At 37.4% G+C, this 24825-nt stretch overlaps 1 protein-coding gene and 1 long non-coding RNA gene across 8 annotated transcripts; both read right to left on the minus strand.

Moving 5' to 3' along the window:
* Positions 1 to 1710: 1710 nt before the first annotated feature.
* LOC109854691 lies at positions 1711 to 5010 on the minus strand. Its single transcript, XR_002250237.1, has 2 exons — positions 3714 to 5010; positions 1711 to 3302 (listed from the first exon to the last, which is right to left on the minus strand). It is a non-coding gene; the product is annotated as an uncharacterized LOC109854691 (long non-coding RNA).
* Positions 5011 to 5015: 5 nt separating this feature from the next.
* LOC109854689 (casein kinase I) lies at positions 5016 to 22899 on the minus strand. 7 transcript variants are annotated; one of them, XM_020428039.1, is made up of 10 exons: positions 22489 to 22899; positions 15434 to 15474; positions 15259 to 15328; positions 14473 to 14621; positions 14125 to 14359; positions 13402 to 13721; positions 12168 to 12248; positions 10611 to 10736; positions 9377 to 9483; positions 5016 to 7906 (listed from the first exon to the last, which is right to left on the minus strand). In XM_020428039.1, the coding sequence occupies exons 1-10, from the start codon at positions 22721 to 22723 to the stop codon at positions 7837 to 7839; spliced, it is 1434 nt and encodes a 477-aa protein (XP_020283628.1). In that variant the 5' UTR covers positions 22724 to 22899; the 3' UTR covers positions 5016 to 7836. The 7 variants fall into 7 exon arrangements, with proteins under 7 accessions (XP_020283628.1, XP_020283631.1, XP_020283630.1 ...); XM_020428038.1 differs by lacking the exon at positions 5016 to 7906 and adding an exon at positions 8912 to 9176; XM_020428042.1 differs by lacking the exon at positions 10611 to 10736 and having other exon boundaries at positions 5016 to 7888.
* Between the last annotated feature and the right edge of the window lie 1926 nt (positions 22900 to 24825).

The following is a 24825-nucleotide window of genomic DNA, read 5'->3' on the forward strand; positions in this document are numbered from 1 at the left end:
TATATAAAACAATTTTAAGTTAAAAAAATTGTTTAGAAAAATGATACAATTCAAAGAGTTAAGATGATCAAAGTTATATATCTAATAAAATTTTACTTTAAAAAAAGAATATTGTATGTATATATATTTATTTTCTCATAATATAAAATAAACAATAATCCGATGATTATGTATATATAATAAACCCCTGTATAATGTGGTAAAGATATCGTAGGCTTTATATAGTACGCGATGGGGATTTATTATAATACGTATATATTTTTTGTAACTATATAATTACGCGTCGTATAGATTACTTATTTCTCCTTTAGTTGATATTAGAGAAAATAAAAAAGAGATCGGCTAGTTTACGAAGCAAATATAAAAACAAAAACTTTCACATTGCTAATAACAATGAATTAATTACACTATGTACATAGATTTAATTTTGAACAAATTTGAACTCGACAAAAAACAAGCTTATTTGGAAGGAGTATATCGAAGTTTTTTTTATTAAAAAACCTTTTGTTGGTTTTTATTCATTCATTAAAAAAAATATGAATCGACTTTAAAAATTAATTGGAAGAAAATAAACAAGTTATTTATACATATATATGTACATATATGTGTGTATATATATATATATATATGTGATATATATTTCTATGTAAACTCTTATACAACCTTTGTTTTTACTCAATTATCTTTCTCGTAAAAAGAACATTTTAGCTTCTCAGTGATTTTATTCCCACTATACATGATAAAAAAATGATTATAATAAAAGTAATTTCACAATTTTTTTTTATACTATATAACAATGCAATATTGTGATAAAAGTTTTACACATAGAATGTAGATAATTGAAGGAAATATGCTGTGCACATATTAATAACACGTTTTTTTGTCTATTTTTTTCTTATATATATATGTATATTTTAACTCCTCACATATTTCTCCTCGTGTGTTCTTTTTTGCATGCACACTGAAAAAATAATATGCACCGGTTTGCACCATAAACCCACACACAATTGTTGTCTACTATTTAGTATCTTGTTATCCGCGTTTCATATTTTATATATATGTACATACATACATATATATACATATATAAGATTTATGACATAATTATAATATTGAATGTACATGCACACGTACACACACGCACACACACAGACGCACACACATTCACGCATATTAAACGCAAGTAAGCTGCCAATTCCATCAAAATGGCGATTGATTATTAATCTGCGATCTCATATTACTAGCGATTTTATTTTCCCCGCAACACTTCATTTGTTGAAACAATAAATAAACAGTAAATAAAAGTTGTTTCGCCGCAATGCGCGCAATTTGCTTTCTATACGAAAAGCCATAAAATGTCGATTAAATATAATCTTAAATTTCATTTATTATAGTTATTTCAGCTTAGTTTAACAGCATCAGAGAGATTGACATGTCATCAATGAACGATTATACAACACACGAGGGAAAATGCACGTTATCTAATTTCTCTGTCAAAAGTCTGTCTCACCTCGTAACAAGATATTAATCGCGCAGCCTCATTCCCATAATATAAATACGCACAACCATAGTGTCAATATTATTCTTCATCGTTGATCGATGAACCGAGGAATGAAAGACACGAGAATACATCGATTATAATTCCGATCTATTCACACACCAATTCGCAAAAATATACAAAAAAAAAAAACGGGAGACAAAAGAAATATCTGTTGAGTAAAGAAATTGTGATTATATATATATATATATATATATATGTATATATGTATAATATATATTTATAATTAGATCACAAGTCTCTTAATTCCGTCATAAACGCGTATGCAACGATTACTCCTCTTTCCGTGTGCAATGTATGTAGTTTTTTTTTTTTTTTAAGGAGAAGGATGTGTGTGTATTCTCTCATCTATGATGTATGAAGAGAAAAAGTTTGCTCACAACCATACAACCAGCAGTCAGTCGTATTTTTATAATATTAAAACTCCGTGATTTTGCGTGCGCGCGCGCGCATGCACGCACTTTTGAAAAATCGGCTAGAAACCTACGAGCTAAACGTCTCGTACACGTGGTTTTTTTTAGCGGAATAATAATATCTTAATAACGTCGCATACACACGCGCGCGCGCGCGCACACACGCAAACGCACGCACGCACGCACAAAATTGCGGACAGTATTTTAATACAAATATCGGAAGTTTTGTTTCTGTTCGCGCGCGTTTACACAAAATTTCCGCACGCACGCACCACCGTCTTCGTTTTCTTATACACAATCGCAGATATTACATCAATCCTCCGTTCGCTCTATTAAGATCGCGCGAACAAATTCTAGATGTTAGCAAGGACGATTCGTAGAGACATACGCAAATAAATACTGGCGTATGCGTGTGAATGATCACGATTTAGCATTTTTTTTTTTTTTTTTTTTTATGTACAATACGATATACACAACGGAAAATACACGTGTTAACATTAATACAACTTTCACGGAACTCTCTCCTTACTGTGTGTATCACCTTTGTCACAAAGAAACGGGCCTAAGGTGACAAGTCGTTCTTTTGTTTTTTTTGTTTTTTTCACGCACATCAATTACCGCACGCACACGCAGGTGTCACCCCCCTCCCTCCCCCAATGTTCGTCGGATCACTCACTCCTTGCATCCGCTGATATAAACATGGAACAACCCGTGTCCGTGATTATTTCGACGATCGCTTCAGGTTTTACAAAAAAGGAACAATATCCTCGTCGACAATGGATTACTATGTGTGTGTGTGTAGGGAAGGAAGGGCGGGGAAATGCACAGAGTACGATCTAGATTGTGATCTATTTGTAAGCGTATATCTTTTCAAGACATCCGGCGGCGGCGGAGTGGTTTTCTCTTCTTCTTTTCCGTCTTTCGTTTTTTTGTTTTTTTCATTTTTTTTTTTTTTTTCAGTTTTTTAATCGTTCGAAAGCACGTATGGTCGAATATACATATGTGTAACACGCTCGAGTACGAGAGCAACAATCCTATAAGTACATAGATTTCTGTTGTCGGACGCGCGTGCCAGAGATATTTAGATATTCAACGTGGATACAACAACGTACGTACAAGTAGAATATTATGCTAATACAATACATTCGCGCGCACGCACATATACACCACGCACCACACACACATACACACACACACACACACATCTCGACAGCGGTATGAAGTTCTCGGCCAGACTAGCGTAAGTGTGGACCTTTGGATATAACACAGTTGTTATTATACTCGCGGTCTCTCCGCGCGAGTTCTCATTCAATTTGCCACTTATCACGTTCCTGCAAAAAGAAATAAAACTTGTGTTTGACTGCATCTTCCGGGCACACACAAATAATACAGTATTTTTTTTTTTTTTTTTTCCCGAAACGAATTGAAGAGAAAACTCGAAGTATCGAATTTCGGGGAAATCGCGCGCGCTTGCAAAAAATGAAGAGATATTGAATTCGCTAAAAAAGCCAGGTTTAGAGATGTGTAAAAAAAGAAAAAATAAAAAAAAAAAAAAGGAACAGACATAAATTTTTTCTCTGCACTTTATATGGAATCAAGATTACATACTTAATATGTTACTTTTTGCATAAATCATATTCGAAAATATTACAATTTCTACAAAAACAAATTTCTATTTTTTCCGACGGTAGTTTTTTTATTGTGCGATTTTAAAGATCAGAAATTATAAATTACATTCTTACTTGTGTTTCGTTAATCGACATAGCTGAAGAGATCCTTGTCTTCCAATGTTTTTTTTTTCTTTTTTTTTCAAATTTTTATACATTTTTGTTTTTCAATTGCTTGAGCCGCTTAAGTGCTTCGTGAGCTATTAGCAGAAATAGAATTTGCATCTATCATTTCACGTAAATTCCTTATGTATATATATATATATCTCGCGATAGTATATTCTGCTTTCTTTCGCATTATATAGTCAGAAGTGATACATTTGTAGAAGAGAATTAAGTTACGCACTGTGTGAATCTTCAATTTTCTACAATCGAATCACGTAATTTTTGATAGACGCGCGCGATTATATTATTTTATTCGCACAATATCTTCTTTATCTCGCTTCAAGACCAAAGTCAGAGACGCAGATATATGACTTTGACTTTCTCTCCCTTATCTCTGTTTTCACTCTTAATGAACGTCTTGTGAAAACACGTATAATGTCGTTAAAAACTAAAAACTTGTTCTGAGAAGTCTTACATTTTCTTTTTCTCGCTAGATAATTCAAATGTGTGGAAATAAATTGTTTTTTTTTTTCTCGTTTTTTCTGCTTTATTCATTTTTCATTCTTTTTTTTCCTCATGTGGTAACCGAGAGATACACACCAGTGGTAGAATCACTGCGGTGTCTTATAATTTCAACTATTTTCGCGTTATTTTTTTGTTTTACGTATTACTTTCATTATTATTTATTATATATTACGTTCGAGAATCTCTAGAGGCAGAAGAGTCTTCTATCGATATGTTCTGTAAAATACTACTGTAAATTACGTAAAAATTGTTTCAATTGTATGTATGCGTCCGTAATAAATTATTTTTAATGATTATTTCGTTTCTGGAAGGCGTGAAACCGAAATTTTGTTTTGAAGTTGCCTTGGAAATTGCAACACGTAGAAATATACGAATGTTCATTCATTGCACGATTTGCGTTTCCGTTATAGTTTACAGAGTATGTGTAATTATATCGCATACATCGATGTGAAAAAATGACAGGCAGTACATATTTTACGCCCAAAGAAATTATTTTGACGCATTATCTGAACGCATTCAAACATATACGCGAATTCAATATACATATATATATATATACATATGTAAAACTTGCATATAGATACACATATATATGTATATTTATATATACATATAAATTGAATGTTATATGCATAAATCAGTATCATCTCGATCATAGTTGTTCACAATACTACAAAAAAATACTGATATATTTTCTCTTATAAATAAATATCTATATATATACACATATTATACATATATATGTATATATATTTTTACAAATACCAAAATATTTATATTACGCGTATCTATATATAGCATGTACACATACATATATACAACACAGGGCGTCCGCACACACAGTGTTCTGTCAATGTTCCGCTTCTTAGACGTATACAAAATAATATTCATTCAAATAAATAAAAAACTGATAGTGCACGCGAGTTTTCTAGTAATAAAAAAACATATTAGTTTGTTATAACAGACTTTTTTTTGCATGACTGTCAGTTTCATTGTCAGCAGACAAGATTAATTGACAATAATCGCTACTAAACAGAACACTTTAGATAGATGCATCAATACATATTTTATAACATGAAAACCATTGACTTCTACGCTTGTTTATCTACACGTTCTTGTTTACTTCGATAAGCACTAGACGAATCTACACAGCTTGGGACACTGATTTTTGAACCTGTCTGTGCATACGCACATATGTATATGTACAAACAAAATACTTTTACAAAAAAACATGTACGGTATAAACATTCATTGTTCAGAATCAGAATTTGTGTATTTCAGATTTAAAAAAAATGCGTAAGAAACAAAACTAAAATTAAAAGATATGATAATAAAAACTGTGGAACTCAATTTTCACTTCACATACAACATACATTTTATGTATTTCATGTATATTTCTATAATTCGTAACACTTCAATCATATTCTTGTGACTCATAACACATTCCAATGAAATGAATTTAAATTGTACATAAAGAGCGAAACTATACGGAGCACTTATCTATTTCGATATTACTCTCAAAAGTCGGTTAGAAAAATTGAGATTTTCAATTTCGCGCATCTTCAAGTTTTCAGTTTCACGTCTTTCAGAGGATTATAATCCGGATTAACAATCGAAGTCTCAATTGCAACAAATTCGGGAATACAATGCTCGATTTTATCTTGTGTAGAGCTGTGATAATACAATGAGATCTATAATAGCTTTAATTCATTTATAATTCGTAGTATACATACGATCGCACGAATTTTGCCAATGCGTGTCCATTGCACAACACGAATGAAAAAGTACCCGCGTAGTACAAGAAAGTTGTAGGCACAAACAGTTCTCTTAACATCTTTTCTCTCTCTCTCTTTCTCAATTCCTTCTTATTTCTTTATAATGAGGATGCGATCCGGTTTGTTATCACCGGTAATGAACTGTTTCTGGCCACCGTCACAGCCGACGACCGTTCTCAGTCAATAGCAACATGTCAATATAATGACGTCGATATCGATAAAATCGTGATCAATAAACGCGAATGTAAGAAATAATAAAGATAATAAAAAATGAAAATAATAACAATGATGGATGATGATGATGATGATGACAATGATGATGATAAGCACGAGCGTGAACCAACTTAATAATAATAATATTAATAATGATGAAATAAGGTAATAATATAGAGACTAATTATTTTATAATAATAGTAGTAGCAACAATAGCAGCAAATAGAAATAGTAGCGAGTAGCGAATAGTAACAAGAAAAAACGTAATTATGACAATAGTATGCAATAATAATAGTACGAGGTCATCTTTCTTGGCTAAATGAGAGGATTTATTCAGTAAGTAGGTAAGTGGGATTCGCCAACGTCTTGACTGCAATCAGTAGCTCAAGGCCACAGAAAGTCATTCATCATTTTATTTGCCATGACAGGAAAAAGAGAAAGTATAGCTGAATTGAACGAAATTTATAAAATGCATACCATGCACATCTACAATGTGATGAGATATTCAATTGAAATTGAATATTAACTTTAAAGTGAAAACTTTACTCTAGCGACAAAAAGAATTTTTATTATAGAATAATAATTGAATTCATTCAGTTCTTCGGCGCGGATATATAAGACAAATCGATCCTGTGTATTTGTTGATGAATGTTTCACATTGCAATATTTCATAATAACGAGCAAAGTACATAAAAATACATTTCAATCCGATAAAATTGTAACTTTATTACTTCATTGATCGGAGACCAGCGATTAAATGTGTTTCCCCCGTTAGGAAAACTTTAACTTCGTATTTAACATACAATACTAATATAGCTATTTCTTTCTCCACCTGTACAGATGTACTTCGTAGATTTATTTTACGTACCGTGTATGGAAAAATAAAAAGAGCGGGTTGTGATAAAAAGGACTTGTTAACTTCCTATAAAGATTTTTTCGGTATCAATGTATCAAGTTTTTCGTAAATCTAAGGTTTAAGTAACGCCGCGACAATCGGCCAATCGGTCATGCGAAACTCTCTTACCGTAACACAGACATTAGCTAAACCAATTCTAATCATACCACGTAGTAACAACAAAAGTACCACAAAATTCCAGATACAGTAGATCGAGGAGGAGAATCGTCGTCAGCGAGTCCGCTTTGCCGAAAAGTTCGATTGGCCAGAGGAAAAGCAGCTTCATTTTCACAATCTTGATTGAGTCGCTTAACCGTCAAACTAATGATAATAATAGCGACACAATACTAAGATAGTTGCGTGTAATAGTAGCGGTGTTGGTGATGGTTCAGTTCGACAATGGCGGCGGGGTCGGCGTTGGCGTCATCGTGACAGTGGTGTGCAGCACCGAGTCTCGAGATGCAGAGCGGCTGCCGACACGCAACAGGGTAACGGCTTCTCTCTCAGGATCGGTGGTGCTAGCAGTACTACCTGCTGCACTCGGTCCCGTTCGCACGCCGCGTCTACCCGTTTTCAACGTCGCGGCGGCTTCGTCGCGTGCACCGGTAGCTACTCCTTCAGGCTGCTCGTCGACACTATTACCCGCGCACTCTATTGTCCCACCGAGACCAACAGTAACAGACAGTCATTTCTGCCTTCCACTTTTCTTCTTCTTGCGTTTGAAGAAGCAACAGCATCTGGAAATAAAGCAAACACTAATAGGACTTAGAGTCGTCCTCTTGTCAGCATCTCTCATTAATCAACACCGAGTCATGCAGCGATGGAATAATAGTTGCATTGTCGTGTATAATTGCAAACTGACAAAGGAAAAACGAAAAAGAAGAGAAAAGAGAGAAACCGAACAAAACGAAGGAGAAGAAAGAGAGGGAAGAAATATATAGAGACAAGAATGAGAAAAGATAAACAGTCTCCTAATTTAACTAATCTTTCACCAAATTAGAAAAGATATCTTGCCAAACTCTACATGTGCAAACAAACGGATATTAATTCCACATGCTACATTTTATAAAAATTATCCTGTGCGTGTTAGACAGAAGAGATAGATTTAAATTCTTCACAAAAATTGTTTTTAAGATTGACGGAAAAAATGCTACAAAAAAATAAAAAAGATTAAACAAACAGAATGCATAGAATTTAATTAGTGTGCCAAATATAAAGAAAAATATAAAGAAATAAATCATCTCAACATTGTGTGTGTGCTATACAATACATAGAAAGCACAATACGTGTAAATTGTTACATTGATTTTTTCTATTTACATACATATCTTGTATAAGTTATCTTGTTTCACATAACATACTAATAGCGACGTAACAGCCTTCACATTACTAAATACCGCATCAAAGATGTTAATCGTAAGAAATCATAAAGAGATTTATTTCGTGTTGTATCATATGCGATGTAAATAATTATTTTAATGTGATTGTGAAATTAAAATATACCAGATTTATATTATAAATAAATGTCGCTTGTTATAAATCTTGCGTACGATTAAATCCTGCAAAACATTTGCAAAAGCACAAAGTATTCGAAGCAAAAAGAAAAACACAAAATGCTTGTAAATTTTACAATATTTTCATACGTAGCGTGAAAAAGAAAATATCATGTTACAAATATATACGTTTTATTACTATCTAACATTTTCTATTTTTATATTTTGATTGTATAATATTTGGTACGAGAGATATTGGCTCTATCTCTCTGTTACATTAATTACAAAAAAATTTCTATAAAAATTTCTATACAATACCAATAAATCTCTATTAATATATCTAGCACAAATGATATTTTCTTCTTATATTGCGAAACAAAAAATCTTGAATTGGCCACTTGAATTGATGTAAGAAACGGATTTCGGGAATAACAATAGGACAGGCTTTAGAAAGATATGCTTGTAAGGATTGGAACAACAACTTTCCACATCGAGGACAACGTTTCCAATTTAATTGTTTCCATTTTAATTTTCTGAAAACAACATGCGTAGCTTAGATCTTCGATGTTTCAATATTTGTTCAATACAAGTGGATTATATCAGTATAAGCAATATCGAAGAGATGGTTAGGTAAACGAGATTGATTACGTCATGTTATTTTATATAAAATTTATCACATTCAGAGCAACAGACAGAGAAACAACAGAAATTTGCAATAAAAACTGTTACTAACTTGGTTTCGTCGATCATATCCACTTCCTGAGGCGCCGTGATGGGTGTGTTGGAGTGGCCAGCAGTCGGATCATCATTAGCTAATTCTCCATTAGTTGACGACACAACCTGTATATATATATCACATATGTGACGTTATTGAAATAAAATCATACCAAAGAGACAAATGTACAATTTAACGTGTAAGGAATTTACATATATATAAAATTTTCCGACACTATTGTGTGTAAAAAAATTCGTTTTTGTTTTATACACTACTTAGATTTGAAAAAAATACAACCAACAATAAGTAATAATACACATCAATGTGAGAAATTAAATTTATTCGAAGATCTAATTATTGTAATAAAGGACTAAGTGAGAGAAAGAGTTTAGTTGTAGCAGAGGGATGGAAATTCAACTTATATCACTAATAAATAAAAATCTTATATTGCTAATAAATAAAAATCCTATATCGCTAATAGATCAATAAGAATCGAACATCGTTCTAAAGAAAGACACACATAGGTATACATAGAACAGATAAATAATAAATTCCTCTTGTGAAGAAAATCGATTTTCACGATGACACGTTTTGCTCTTGCAAGTGCAGGGAAAGCAAGTGATTAGAGTAAATACCGAATTAGAGTATTTCGTGTCGGATATTTAAAAAAAAAAACAAAGAAGGTAAGTTTTAATTAATTACAAAATTGACACAAAAAAGGACAACACATGCCGCAACAAGTCAAATTGCACAGACTTCTAACTGACCATAATCCAGTGATGCTTTGTCTAGAAATAGAGCGAACGGTTTACTTTTGATAGAGTAAAACATTTAGATGTTGTATAACGAAGTTTTACATGACAGACAAGGAAGATGAATAGTTAGGGAAAGACACAACGAATAAACTTTTTCATTAACCGATAAGCTCGTTGTAATGGATTTATTAATGCCTCTTTAAATATTTGGTTTTTATCTTTTGAGATTTTTTTGTACGAAATAAAGTCAGAAAAATATTACAAATCACACATTACAAATTTCGTATTGTACACATTACCGCCGCGTTATCATATTGCCGAAACGTTACTTGTTCCTCTTTACCGCGATTGAGAAAGATTGACACGATTACAATACAAAATGTAGAAGAGATAAAAAAGAAGTTGAGAAAATTTCTCGGAGAAAAACCAAGAGATGAAATGAAAGTAAAAAACAAAAAGAAACAAAAAAACTGAAAGATGAGCAGCATCAAACTCACCTGTACGGAACCGTGCCTGTCAGCAGGTGTCAATGTACCACCGGCTCCTGATTGCTTCACCGTATCTGGCCACGTAGTACCCACCCCCTTACCGCCCCCGCTTCCCACCCCTCCACCTGCCATGTCCTGAAGGAATAAGCATGACAATATCGCAGTTGGGTTTGCGTTAAGCAGTTTCGCGAATGAATTCGAGGGAGATAAGTAATAGAAAATAATGTCGAGGAATTTGAGGAAAGAATATGATTTTTAGAACACATATATGGGGAATATCGATACGATTTGGAGTGATATAAACATAAATAATGTAATGTACGTATAGCATAAACGTATACGACGAAGAGAATTATTGCAATAAGATGATAAAACATCTAATCCAATGATCAATTGATTTATCTAAATATTAAAGGGAGAAAATATATATATCTATATATCTATGTATCGGATAAATAAAAAAATATATAGTTCGCTTTGTGTGACGTTGTCTTTTTTTTTTTTTTTTGTTGACGATAAAACGAAGATAGATGTAGAGACTAACTATGACTTCCGTAGATAGATTAAAATCTGTGCGTTAAATATTTTACGGTTTCCACGTATCAATAAACTACGAGGAAATGTACAAATATCGATTCTAGCTTGTTACAAGCGATGATTGCTGCGGTACTAGCCAATGGTGTAACAAAACTTCTGCTTCTTCATGCACGAGTTTTATCGTTATCGCAAATTCAAATTGAAAACGTATCGTTGTTACAATCTGTTATCTACTCATTTAATAATTTCCACTTGCGCAATTCTACGAAAATTTACTATTTCTATCTACAACCGTTTGTATATCGATCACCTGTGGAGGTTTGTACTTCGTTACTTTTTTTTTTTGTAATGGCCTACGTGTGTGCGATGTGAAAATCTATTGGAGAACTCCGCGGGTATTGATTAAATGTTCGCGATCGTATTTTATTATGAGAGAAACATCAATAACACGGCATTATACAACGCAAACAAGTATTTTTCCGACTGTATAGCATCATCTCGTTGCTGATAAGATAAGCATGCATGAAGAAGTCGATTCATCGAGCGTAACCTAAAGATTGGCTTACATATTGGCCTTGCAATTCGAAGCGAACTTCGTCCATCATGAGGACTACGTCTTCCTCAAAATCATCGTACTCCTATAAATTGACGCCATAATTCGCGCTGGGTACGTGCGGGAGAGAGGTACTGTGTGTTTCAGTTTTTTTCTTTTTCTGTTTTTTTTTTTTTTTTTCACTCATAACACCACTTTGCACCGCGACTCAATTACTTAATTTCAAGCGCTTCGATGTTTTTCTTTTTTTTTGTTTTGAAAAATGTACTTGTGTCTGACCTGAATCATGAGATATATATATGTATAATAGAGACACACATCTGGGTCATAATAATTCTCAAAGTCTATCTTTAATTCTTCCGCTAATGAGGCGATTATTCATGCGGTTAACTCTTAAAACGTAAATAGGTAGGTTACACACGCCATGCTTCAAGAAAAAAAAAAGTAAAGGGAACGAAAGAAGACACAAGGAATACCTTATAAGTGGTCGGGTGCCTATCGCGATTTGGTGACACGATGATCTCCTGGCCGGTTTGAAGAGATCCGACGGGCGTGGACTGAAATAAGAAAAGAAAATATTTGATGTACACTTGGGTCGCACAAAAGTCAACAGTAAATATACCGTTTACATTTCTACAATATTTCGCGATACATGAAAATGCTATACTTGGAGCTGACAAGCGAAGACGGGCGGACCGACGAAAATGGCAGAGGACGCATGGTTATTGTTAGTTCTTGTGTATACGCTTCGCGAAAGACCTGTGTGACATATTGCTTTAAGACTGTCTACTTAAGCGGATACGATCGGCCGTGATAATTATTGCACTAATTTATTAATCAGGCAATCACTGTCACTAGCAATTAGATAGAAGATACGAAGAGAAGAGAGAGAGAAAGCACAGATATGTGTATAGAAGTATATAAATATACAAAAATAAATATTGCAAAACCATCAAAGAGTTTATTTACTAGGCTGATAAAATATATTTATCGGGACATGTTTGTTACTTGAGCTACGACCAACCTTATCGGATTTGGTTTTGCCGATGTGCGAGGGAGCCGCAATCCGTAGCGCTCTCAAGTTCTCGAAATTGGATGGCTAGAGATAGTGCATTTGAGAAGGAAAGGCAGCATGCAAACGTTAAAAATCAGATGAGAAACTGCTCGCCAGTAATGCATTGCTCTTTGTTGGGTTCGTCTGTTGGGACATTGGCACAAACAACTTACTTACCTAACATACAACTAAGTTTTTTCTTCTCCGTCAACTTATATCGCGTAATTTAATTTGGAAACTTGTGAACAGCGTATGTGTGCGCTGTTTAAATTTCTCAATTACAAGACAATTGACAAGCACACAAATAATGCAAACAAATAAAAGCAATACTATTCTTATATCGGTAAAAAAAGAAAAGAGAAAGTCAAATAAATACAATGCATACTGCACCCAAGAGAGCAACGTCTGAATTTTGAATAAAATTAAATTCCGAACAAGAATTTTTATCATCATATTATTGTTTCCCAGCATAACAAATAAAGTGAGGTGCATAAATATTGATGTCGCTTTGTTTGCTTCCCGAGTAAAAGCAACACGCGAGCATCCATAACATTTACCGAGTCTTTTGCGAAAGCTTTCTTCTGCGCGTGTAGAACACGTAAACGCGTAAATTAAAAATAAGAATCATCGCGATCATCATCAGTTGTAACACGTACCATCGTTTTGCCGGTCCAATCAAATTCGCCATCGTTAACAAAACCACGTCGCTCGTACAAATCGTGGAAAAGTTTCCTCAAGTACTCGTAATCCGGCGTTTCGAAGAAATCCAGCCTGCGTACGTAACGCAAATATGTTGCCATCTCCTCGGGATGACCGTCGCAAAGCACTTCGATCGGTGTGGCGCGTTTTGTATCGCCAATCTTCTGGTAGCGCTCCTTTAATGTGTCGGCTTTCAGCCCTTGCCACGGCAAACTACCACGCAGGAAGTACATAAACATGTGACCTAAGGCCTCCAGGTCGTCCCTTCTGCTTTGCTCTGTTCGTCACAAGACACGTCTTACGTATTATACGCTTCTTTTATATAAACAATATCAGAAAATTATAAAACTTGTACAAGACAATATGAAAAATTATTATTCACGACAATTAAGTTTTTGTTGCACACAACAAATGCTCTACAAGATCTTTACATAAATCTACTGCAAAAATTTTTATCTTAATAATTAAACAATTTGTAAACTTGTAAATATTTTTCTATCAATCGTATGTGATTTTGTGTCTACAAGATAATGTAACTAAAAAAATTAACGATTTAAGCATTTGCCGTAATAACTTCTTGCTAGTCTCTCCTCATGAGTGATGATTTATATATAGCGATGATAGTGTATGCGGAAATTCGTTACGCACGGTGAGACAAACCAAAAGTAAACATCCGTTACCTTTGCCGAGATGAGTGTTAATGCTCATATAACGCGCCGTGCCGGTGAGACTCTTGTGCTCTCGATACGGTATGTGTTTATTCGTCTCCAAGTCTATATATTCTTTGGCTAATCCGAAATCAATGATGTGTATTACGTTTTCTCGCTTGCCAGAAATTCGTCCTATCAGAAAATTTTCCGGCTTGATGTCGCGGTATATCAAATGCCGTGTATGAACATATTCTATCCTATGGAGCTGTCGAATTAAAAAAATCACATATTATTGCTTTCTCTTCGATATTAAATTATTAAAAGTATTTGTCGCAAAGTAAAAATAATGTGTTTAATAAAAAGCAAGCTGCAACTTACGAGCTGCGTAGCAATGTTGAGAACGGTCTTAAGGGTGAACCTTCTGCCACAGAGATCGAACAAATCCTCGAGGCTCGGTCCGAGAAGCTCCATCACCAGGGCGTTGTACTTGCCGCATGGGCCGAAGTAATACACCTCCGGTATACCCTCTATATGTGTGTTATGAACTATACCAATCGACAAAAATAGATAACACCCCAGATCACCCCCATTTACACGCAATATTATCGGCTCGGACGCAACACATCCACGACACGCGTCACACAAGAGAACAAGTATATAGCGCGCGTGGTAGTAGTGTGTGGTTGATATAGTAAAATCTATATTAAACTAGAATTTTTTTTCTCATTATAAACAATCAAGATCGCACATGTCGCAAAAGTGTGTACTTGTTTGCAATTTTTTTGCGTGGGGGAGGAGACGCTGACTTTTAAGTAGCTAGCATCATCCCCCATCTTTTCGGAGAAAATAAGTTTAAAGATCTGCAACTCGATGCAACAAATCAATGCACCACAACAGAGTGTTTGTTATTTTGCTTGCAATTGCGTCAAAAACACGGAAGTTAAGATTATTAAATAAGATTATTATTTAACACTTTTGCTGACATCCATAATGGAAAAATATAATAAACATAATTAAATAAAAAAATAAATAAATAAATAACTATCATAGAAAATTGAATGAGTCAAAAGAGCGTCTCGACATGCCGGAGGAAATGTGACGCGGCGACAATTATTGTCTACCCTACGGAATGTTCAAAGGAAGCAGTTTGAAAGTGACACTCACCATGTGTACCTAATAATTTGTAAAACCTATATTCTAAGTGTAGCTGTGGAGCCTTTGACTTCATTGGTTCCTGTACGGCGGCAAATTCAGAGAAAAAAAAAAAGAGAGTTCGTTAGCTCGCCAATTCTCTCTCACATGATGCGCAAAGAGTAGAGTGTAGGAATCTTTTACTTACTAGTTTAATTGCTACGTGCTCATTATTGTACAGGTTCTTCCCTGCAAAAGAAACAGATCAAGATTGATGTGAGTAATGCGAATTAAACAAATATGATATATATTTATTACAATACTAGAAAAATCACAACGAGACGCGCAAAGGTTTCGCGCTTACAATGTCAGATCGTTAACACAACGATCGCGTTTACACAAATTCTCTCTGATGTAACCTTCTTAAACGGTAAAATCCTCTTTGTCCTCTCTCCCCACCCTCCTTTCCCGCTAAATGGCACGTTGCGTTATTGCGCGAGTTACTTGACGTTTCGCGCATACACAATCTCGCTTCGATGACAATATAATTGCACGACAGTTAAATGCCAACACTTGTGATGACTCATTAGTTTGATTGTAGTCACAACATGAGAAAATTAGACCGAGATTGCAGCACGTTTACCGGCAGAATTGCGGTGGTTTAAACATAAATTAACGTCTTTCGATATGCATACATAATCACACACAAGCGCGCGTTTTAGAGGTACATTATCATCAGGCGGCGAATCAGGATGACGCGCGCGCGCGTGTATGTGTGTGTTACGTCGCAAAATCAAACCGAGTGCAATAAACCTGGGTTTATTTAGCGCAAATTTAATTTTCTTTTTGCACGTGTGTAAATATCTAAACAAATGCGTACAATAAATATGACAAAATCTCGTAATGCACGGTTGGGTCTATCGGAATTGTCCGGAACAAACGCCACAGAAGCCGGCTAAGGCACAAAATTCTATTTTGTTCGCAATGGCTTCACCGAGAGAGAGAGAGAGAGAGAGAGAGAGAGAGAGAGAGAAAGAGAAAGAGAAAGAGAGAAAAAAAAGAAAAGATACGAATCTAATAATAAATACATACGCGCGTGTACGTGTAAGTAACGTGGTATTTTTTGTGACTCATAAAAAGATTCGGAACGTCGCTCTTCTGACAGAAGAGCAGGCGCGCGGTCTTCCTTGAAAAGTATCACTTGTCTCTGTCTATTCGCGAGATATAACATACATATGTAGATGCGAGGCCCAAGAAGAATATATATAATTTTCAAATAAACGCGAACAAAACCGAAACTTTCCGCCAGAAAGGAAAGGTCAATGGACTCGCGCGCGGACTCTGGCTCGCGCACGCGGGCACGCTTGCGTTTTTCGCGATTGGCGATTCCGTATATACTTTCGCGGTAATTAACACAACGCTTCTCCGATCTTCCTCCGTGTCTTTTTGTTCGTCTCACTGGCGGTGCTGCGAACAAGCACCGTCGATTTATTTCGAATAAGAAGATAATCGCACCCTTGTGCGTTACGTACTGAGTCATGTGTTGCATCATCGCGACTTCTCTCTTTCGCGCGAACGATCCTCGAATAATGTACTTCGAACGGGCATGGTTTTTCCTCGGGCAGGGACGAGCGATGACTCCGTTCGAGCAACGAACGACGTGTACAAGAACGTCGGCGTAAACATTTATCACGGCGCTCCGCGTATATGACGACAGAAATATATATTTATGTGTGTGTGTGTATACGTGCGTGTGTATTGTATTGGCCGTAGTAATTTTCCAAAAGGACCGATACCGGGTGACAATAATGGTCGTTCATAGAGAATCGATGACGCAAAGTAAAACACGATAAACACTAGTAAATAAATTATTTCTTTCTGCATCCGAGAGAAACAGACGGGATTACAGAGCGGATTACAGGCGGAAATCCATTTTTAAAAGAAGCCTACAAACAGATTTAATAATATTACTTTATATTAAATTTCCAACTTTCGTCACGTTCGGTCAATTTTTAAATCACACTCTTGTGCGTGACGTTGTATTACTCGCTAATTATGTTAATTAACAAAAACCGCGCGGCAAATGCGCCGTCAATCAATAATAGGGTCGCGTTGTCTCCTCTTCCTCGGACGCGCGTGTGTGATGTTCGTGAAAATGTTTGCGAGAGAGAAGATATCGTGTCTCATTACGAAGCGATTAACAAAAAAAAAAAACGAATTCATTATCCGGGATAGAAATCGATAACCGCACCGGTTTTGCAAGTCTCGCGCGCGCTTTTATCGCAGAGAGACTCTGATAGCGCGTCTCTTCGCGCGAAGGTAATCGGAATCGGAGCTGCTTCGATTCCGCGCGCGCGCTATACACATTCGAAATATTAGCGCCGTTGAAAATGTCGATACGTCTAGCTTTACTGATAATAATAGTAACAATAGAGTTTAACAAAGTGACCGACTTAAACTCTCGATCCATATTGCAAATGCGAAGGGGCACGACACGCGAACATCTTATACACATCAATATTAATATCGCGTATTCAAAATGAATGTTTGTACGTGTAATGTATGTGTAGATAGAAATGTATAATAAAAACAAGCGAAAGATTGTAAAGGATAATTTCGAAAGAAGCGAACAGGCGGACACAAAGGACCTTGGTAACCCCTCGGTCGACGTATGTCTTCCCGTCCCGTGTTACTAGGAGCAGCTGTCCGCCACATAAAAATGCCTTAAACCGCCAGCATTCGATGTGTTGCCAGCCACCGCAAGAGAGGAATGGCATAAGGTCTGCTTGTTTTACTTCCACTTTTTCTGCACTTCAAGTAAGATACGATCGCGTGTGAAAAAAAAAGGCAAACCGAAATAAAGTGTAAGTGTAAAATGAACGGTCTGTAAAACGTTATGGATTGTTTAACGCTAGAACAATCAAACTTGTCATAATATTTCAGATTTCTTGTTCTACACAGAAATTACAGTCCTTAAGTCATGGTATAATTATTTTAACGAGGCAAAAGCAAGCGTGAAATATTATTAAAAGTCCTTAGTAAATGAAAGCTTTATTTTTAACTCTTTGTTACTTAATTACTTTAGTATTAAAGAAAATAAAAATAACAACAAATATGTATATTTTTTTTTATATATCAAATTGACGGATGTGGAAAAACTAGACGTACACTCAACCTTGATTCTAATATTAATTAAAAGAACGCTGGGTATAGTACTACATTGTACATTTTACGGTATTTGTTGCTAATTTGTGTTTTATTTTCTACGTTTTCTCGTTGCGTCACACCTGTTCAGACGAAATATGACGTAAGAACTACCGACGACACTCTTGGATGATATAAGAGAGTATAAATTTATAAAATACTCCGAAACTATATATAGCGCGTCTTGAGCAACAAAATGTAGAATCGCTCTAACGGTTTCAAATCAACAGAAGCAATGTATTTTTTTTTTTTTTTGAGGTGCTTCACTCTTGTAATCCATTCAAGTGTCGATAATTTTTACGTCATTTTGTTTTGTTTGCAGGATGAGCAGCGTGACGCAATAAAGATACGCGAGTGAGGCAACAAAATTTGCAACACAGCAGCATTAAAGGAACATGTCTTTGCTTTCAATGTTTTTTGTTCGCGCGAATATGTTCTTTTCGCACTCGAGTCTTCAGCGCAGACTTTTGGATTTTTGCGCAATGACTGGAGTAATAACAAAATTATGTAGCACGCATTGTGAATTTTTATGCGCATCTTGTTCGATTGCGCGCGAAAGTGGCTGTGCCAGCTTAAAATACGCGCGTACGTTCATGCCAGAAGCTCCCTACGCCAAAAACTATTGTTTCTGAAAGCTACGGCAATAAATGTTCCAATGTTTTTCAGATTGTTGTTGCGAGTCGAGGCATTTTACAGTCCGTGCAAAATCATCGTCATCTTCTACTACGTGTTTGTTCAGTAAAAAATTTATAATTGAAGTGAGAGGATCAAAACCACGCTGGCAAAATAGCGTTAAATGAACAATCTTCTATAAAATGTCTTCAAACGTTTCAATCTGTCTCAGCGGTAATTTTTTATATTCATTTATATAAAATATCCCAGAAATAAGAGCGCAGGACAACATAAACAATGTGACAATTAAGATTGACGTGTCTAATAATTATTTTTTAAACAAATATTCGGTTATTGGAACAATTATTTTATTTCAACTCAAATGTTTCAAAATAGAGAGATATTTTCGAATATTTCATTTACGTTTCCAGCCACGACGGAGCCGACGGACGATATCATCAATATATATTCGGAAACGGAATGAATTTACTTTCTACTCTGTAATAGAAGTGTGTTGCAACAAGTAAATTGCAAATCAATAAAAATTGTGTGTTTGTTCCTGACAAGAGCGTTCTTCTGTCTCAAAACAATTTATTTTCGTACGCGATTTGTCGGGAGAAAGAAAACGTTTCTAACGAAAAGCGCAACAGGTCCGATGTGATACGCTTTTGTGATACACGGGGCGCGGAATATAAAGAACACGACAGCGGAACGAAAATGTAGGGCACCTAGGAAGCAGGTTGGGTCTAGGTGCAATTTCGAAAATATTAATCGGACCATTCGGTTGCCAGGCCGAGTTTGTCGGCGAACGATGGCGCGATCGACCATCGTAGACATGGGCTTAGACTCGTAGGTGTGAATGTAGGTCAGGGTACCAGCACGTGCAGCGGAGCCGGAGAACTCGCGTCACGTCGCGTCACGTTGCGGCTACGTCGGGAGCTAAGGAGGTAAAATGTTCTTTTCCGCAAACTCCAACGGTAATACTTATCTCGAGTGGATGTCTACTTGACGTATTTTATATACACGTACTTGCATCTCTTGATTAAAAGTTTGTTCTCGCAAAACAAAAAAACGTACACGTTCTTCCGGCACCGAGAAGGAGAGAGAAAAAGGTTCTCCTTCTACGCGCTATTTTAGCTCGAAGCGGCCGAAAGGGAAACGGAGGAGGAACTTTCTTTCCCCTTTCGCGGAACGATTCGATGCCGGTCAGTGTACACACTTGCGCATTGACTTGCGATATTTATATTCCTGCGAGACATCGCTTTTTGTAGATTTTGAAGAAATTACACACACAAACACAAGATCGATAAGAATGCAGATTACTCGAGCGAGCCTCCTAAATTTGTGTCCGACTAGACAATTATTGTTATTTTCAATAAACGAGATTGCTGATGAGAGAAGAAAAAAATGAGGAAGTCTCTTCTCAGAAACAGCGTCGACCCATTCTTATCATATGACCGTGGGAAAGCGACGACAATACGATCGGCACCCTCAGGTAAGTCCGTTACACATGTGTGTGTGCGTTAGCCATTCTATGGGCCCGCGGTTTGGAATTTCGTACTTCCTGTTCTCGAATACGTCGTGGTTCCTGCTCGGCTCCTGATCGCCTCACAGAAAGATTGTTGCGTGCGAAGAGATTACTTCGCATTTTTGTTAAATATATATACGATTCCAGAAGAAACTGCACTTCTTTCCACGTGTCTCTAACAAAGATAAAAAGTTTATTATCAATTGACGAGGACGAGAGGACGCGATAAAGAAGATATAGCACGAAAAGTACAAATTTCAATCGAGCATCATTGTCGTATTTGACGCTCGAAAGAGGTTGCTTTTATTACCGAGTAAAGTTTCGATTTTTTTTTTTTTTATGCAGCTCATACATGTGTAAATTATGTAAAAATATACAATTGTGTCACTGGAAGAACGTGTGTAGCTTTTCTTTTTACATAAGACTTCTTGAAACTCCGGGACTCGAGATTCGAAATCGGGTCACCGAAGTGTATCAACTTGCGAGGCGTCGAATTTTTGGAGCTGTGTGCACACGCACACAAACACACAAGCAATTACCCGAAAATTAATCGACAATTGAAGCTAGATTCATATTCGATGAGCGAGACGAGAGTCGATTGCTACCGAACGAGATATTTACGACCTTCGAGCAAGATCATCAGGCGTATCAAAGTAGACAATAAATTGATAACGCATGCATAATGATATTATCGATGTAAGCGCGTCTCTTATCGCGCGGAACAGCTGGTGAAATCAATTTAAAAAAATCCATCTTTACGTAATTGGCACGTCGTTTAAAGTAGATTAAATTCGTGTGAAAAAATTGTCCCGAGAGTAAAATTTATTCGCAAACATCTAACTTTAAAAGATTCTTAAAAAAATTCACATCTGAGTTCAATTTTCTTTTGAATGTAATTCGCAACAAATCGTTGAATTATATCTCGCTTTGATATGAAACATTATTCTGTGTCAGTAGCAACAACAGTTCAGTTAGAGATTTAATTCAAAAGAAGATATCGCCATTTTTTAAGAACAATATCTGCCATCTAACTTGAAACAAACACAGATTTGCGCACATGTTGATTTCGAACTCGCTCGCAGTTGTAATGAGTTTGTTTTTCTACTATCGTAATTTCTACAAACAGGATTTGTTTGAGAGAATCTGTTTTGCATAAAACGGGTGTTTGCACTGTTTTTCTGTCTTTTGTCTCTCGTTTGTGTTTGTTTACGAGTGTTTGCAAATTGCTTAAATTTCGAAAAATAACAACAAATGTTTGAAGATATCGCAGTAATTTTTTGAATTTCTCGCTCGACGACGAGATTTGCAAACAAAACGAAAAACGAGCGCAAACACAAAAAAGCTTAATCAGAAATGTTATACTCTTTCGCAAATTTGTTATCTTTCGGAGAGCCGGTGTCGCGTAAGTCCGATTCTAATCTTCCTTTTGTGTTACGAGAATGAAAGACGCATATGCAACAATACGCCAGTAAACAGGTAAAGTAAACGGTCTTGTGAGAGCAAATCACGAAGAGATTTTCCACACACAATTTCTCACTCGGTTCAATTTAACTTTCAATCTGCAAGAAAAAAAAAAAAAAATTCGCACACAGAAATCCAGTCTCTGCCGACGTGTTCTGAAATCTTTTTTAAAAATATATAAAAATTGCAAACGGATCACATGCTTTTCGTCAAAATAAACAATAGGGCCAGCAAGAGCCAAGCGCTGAATGTGTGTGCGAGACATATGTCAACAATGCAAACTCTAATTAAAATTGAAATTCGAACTGGATTCAATTCGATAAATCAACATCGAGATTGATTTGCATTAGAAATATATCTCGCTTTTCCTCTGTTGTTTGTTTTTTTTTTTTTTTTTTGCAATGTTTTATTGCGGGACGTAATCTCGCATTGCGGTTGGTCCGAGAAAGATAACTCACCTAGTCGAAGTTCTCCGAAGTTACCGCTGCCGATTTTCTTGCCAACTCGGAAGTTCGGACCGACCATGAGCACGCCGGACGACGAGGTAATGAGGCTGTGCCGGGAATGAACGTTCGATTTTTCCGGGCGTGCATTACCGCTGCCCTTGGAAGGCCGCTTGACGACTTCTTGATCGGAGCCGCGTGGTCCGAGCTCCTTGTCGCCGCGATTGTCTCTGCCATCCCGCTTCTGCATCTCGTACCGGTCGTTGGTATCCACGGTTGCGGATATTAATTAATTATCCGATATATATGTGATCGAACTATCCAATGTTTTATCGCACTTGCTTGAATAATATCCGTCACAATGATGATGAGGAATAACAATGGCAATACCGTCGTCGACGACGACGGCGACGACGACGACGACGACGACGACGGCGACGACGACGACGGCGACGACGACGACGACGGCGACGACGACGGCGACGGCGACGACGGCGACGACGACGACGACGACGACGGCAACGTCGGTTTCAGTGTCAGTGATAGGGATCGATCCCTATGCAAGGCATATTTCTGTGCTTTAAAGAACCGCGGATTTAAGCAAACACAACACAGCACGGCACAGCACGAGACACAACACCGCACGATGGTCGCAATTTCCGCAGACGCGGAGAGGAGCACAGACTGGCGCAAGTGTGCAAGTGTGTATAGGGTGCGGAAAGGAAAGATGCGCGAGCTGATGCGACGAGGGGAGAGAGAGAGAGAGAGAGAGAGAGAGAAAGAGAGAAAGAGAAAGAGAAAGAGAGAGAGAGAGAAGGAGATGCCGAGGAGGCTAACCGACTGTCAGAGTTCAACGGACGATGCCACTTCTCGGGAGCGCGGCGATCCTCGTGCGCCGGTCTAACCTCTCTTCCGGGAGAGACTTATCTTCCTCTCCCGAACGTATTTACGTTAAGGAGCGAAAATCGACACGTAGGACGAAAATCGCGTGGAAGGGTGCGCTGTGTCGCGGCGGATTGAGGAAGCGTATCTGAGGTGTTATCGTTTTTTTTTCTTCTTTCCTTCTTCTTCGCTCGGTGGTGCGGCCCAACAGCAGTGTTGATCGTCACGGCGGCAGAAGAAATCGAACGATCGAAACGGCGTCGTACGGCGTCGTCGTTCCGGACGATCGCATAGCAATCCGTCCCTCACGGCCGGCTGCCGGATTGTCAAAGAATGCGGGAACGGTCGACGACGGTGATTGCACGGCTCACGCTCTGACGGCTCGGCGGCGCAGCACGGCATCACCGTGACGGCGAAGGCAGTGGCGGTCGTCTTTGCGCACGGTCGTGCTGTTGCTGCCTCCGCTGCTGTTCCCGTTCCCGATGTCAGTAATTCGAGCGCGTCCAGCGGCCGTCGGCACCTCCATTACGCGCCGCGCACCGAGACTCAAATTTTTTTTCACGCAAACCAGCCCGCTCACACACGCACAAAAGCCCGTGTCTCGTAACGCAATCGAGATTTCTCACCGCTCCGCAAGATTTCACGCTCCTCCGCCTCGATTCGACGCGACTTCGTTCGACTTGCGCGACCCGCTATTCGATTCGCAGCAACACTCAAGAACTGCACTCGTCGATTCTCGGACCGGGCAACACCGAGGCGTCGAGATTCCCTAGACGCGCTCGATCCCCCCGTCCTCGTTTCGTTTTCCGGTCTACGGAGGCGTCGTGGCACCCCGTTTCCTAATGTCACGCGCGGGTTCTTTGACGCGCGCGCGGCGAAACTTTTCGCGGTGAGAATATCGCCTTCGTCGCGCGTTATTTGCCGCAGTCGATCTCGATCAGAGTCTCCCTTTTCTGTTCTTTCTTCTTTGTCGATGTCTGAGCTATGTTGGATTCAGAGTCTCCCACGGGGAATAAACGATCGCTATGATTCATGCCTAATTAGTTCGGAGACTGATGACGTACGCGTCCGTTCTTCTGTCTTTGTCGCGTGCTCCCTCAGTGCTGCCACGACACGATCGAGTGTGAAATTTTTCACAAATTTTCTGCATTATATTTTTTTGTCTCTCTCTTTTATTGTTGCAACAATTTCGCAATTATTGACAAATCCAGAGTTATTGAATAACTTTCTTGATTGAATAAATAACTTTTTTTAATCGCTCAAGTCTATTTTTAAGTTTCGTGTATTACGATTGGTAGAGTCTCTGAAGCAGCGGCGAATCAAAAACGCCGCTTCTCTGGGGACCCTATGATTTTGATAAAGAAGAAATTGGGTGCGTTCAGACAACTCAACAGTTGCAACAACGGTTGAGAGATAATCTCACTTCTGATTGGATCATACTTTTGGAACCGCAACAGATTTTGAAGAATA

This window comes from Pseudomyrmex gracilis, unplaced genomic scaffold (genome assembly GCF_002006095.1).
Source record: "Pseudomyrmex gracilis isolate BER0280 unplaced genomic scaffold, ASM200609v1 scaffold_72, whole genome shotgun sequence".
Classification (NCBI taxonomy): Eukaryota; Metazoa; Arthropoda; class Insecta; order Hymenoptera; family Formicidae; genus Pseudomyrmex; species Pseudomyrmex gracilis.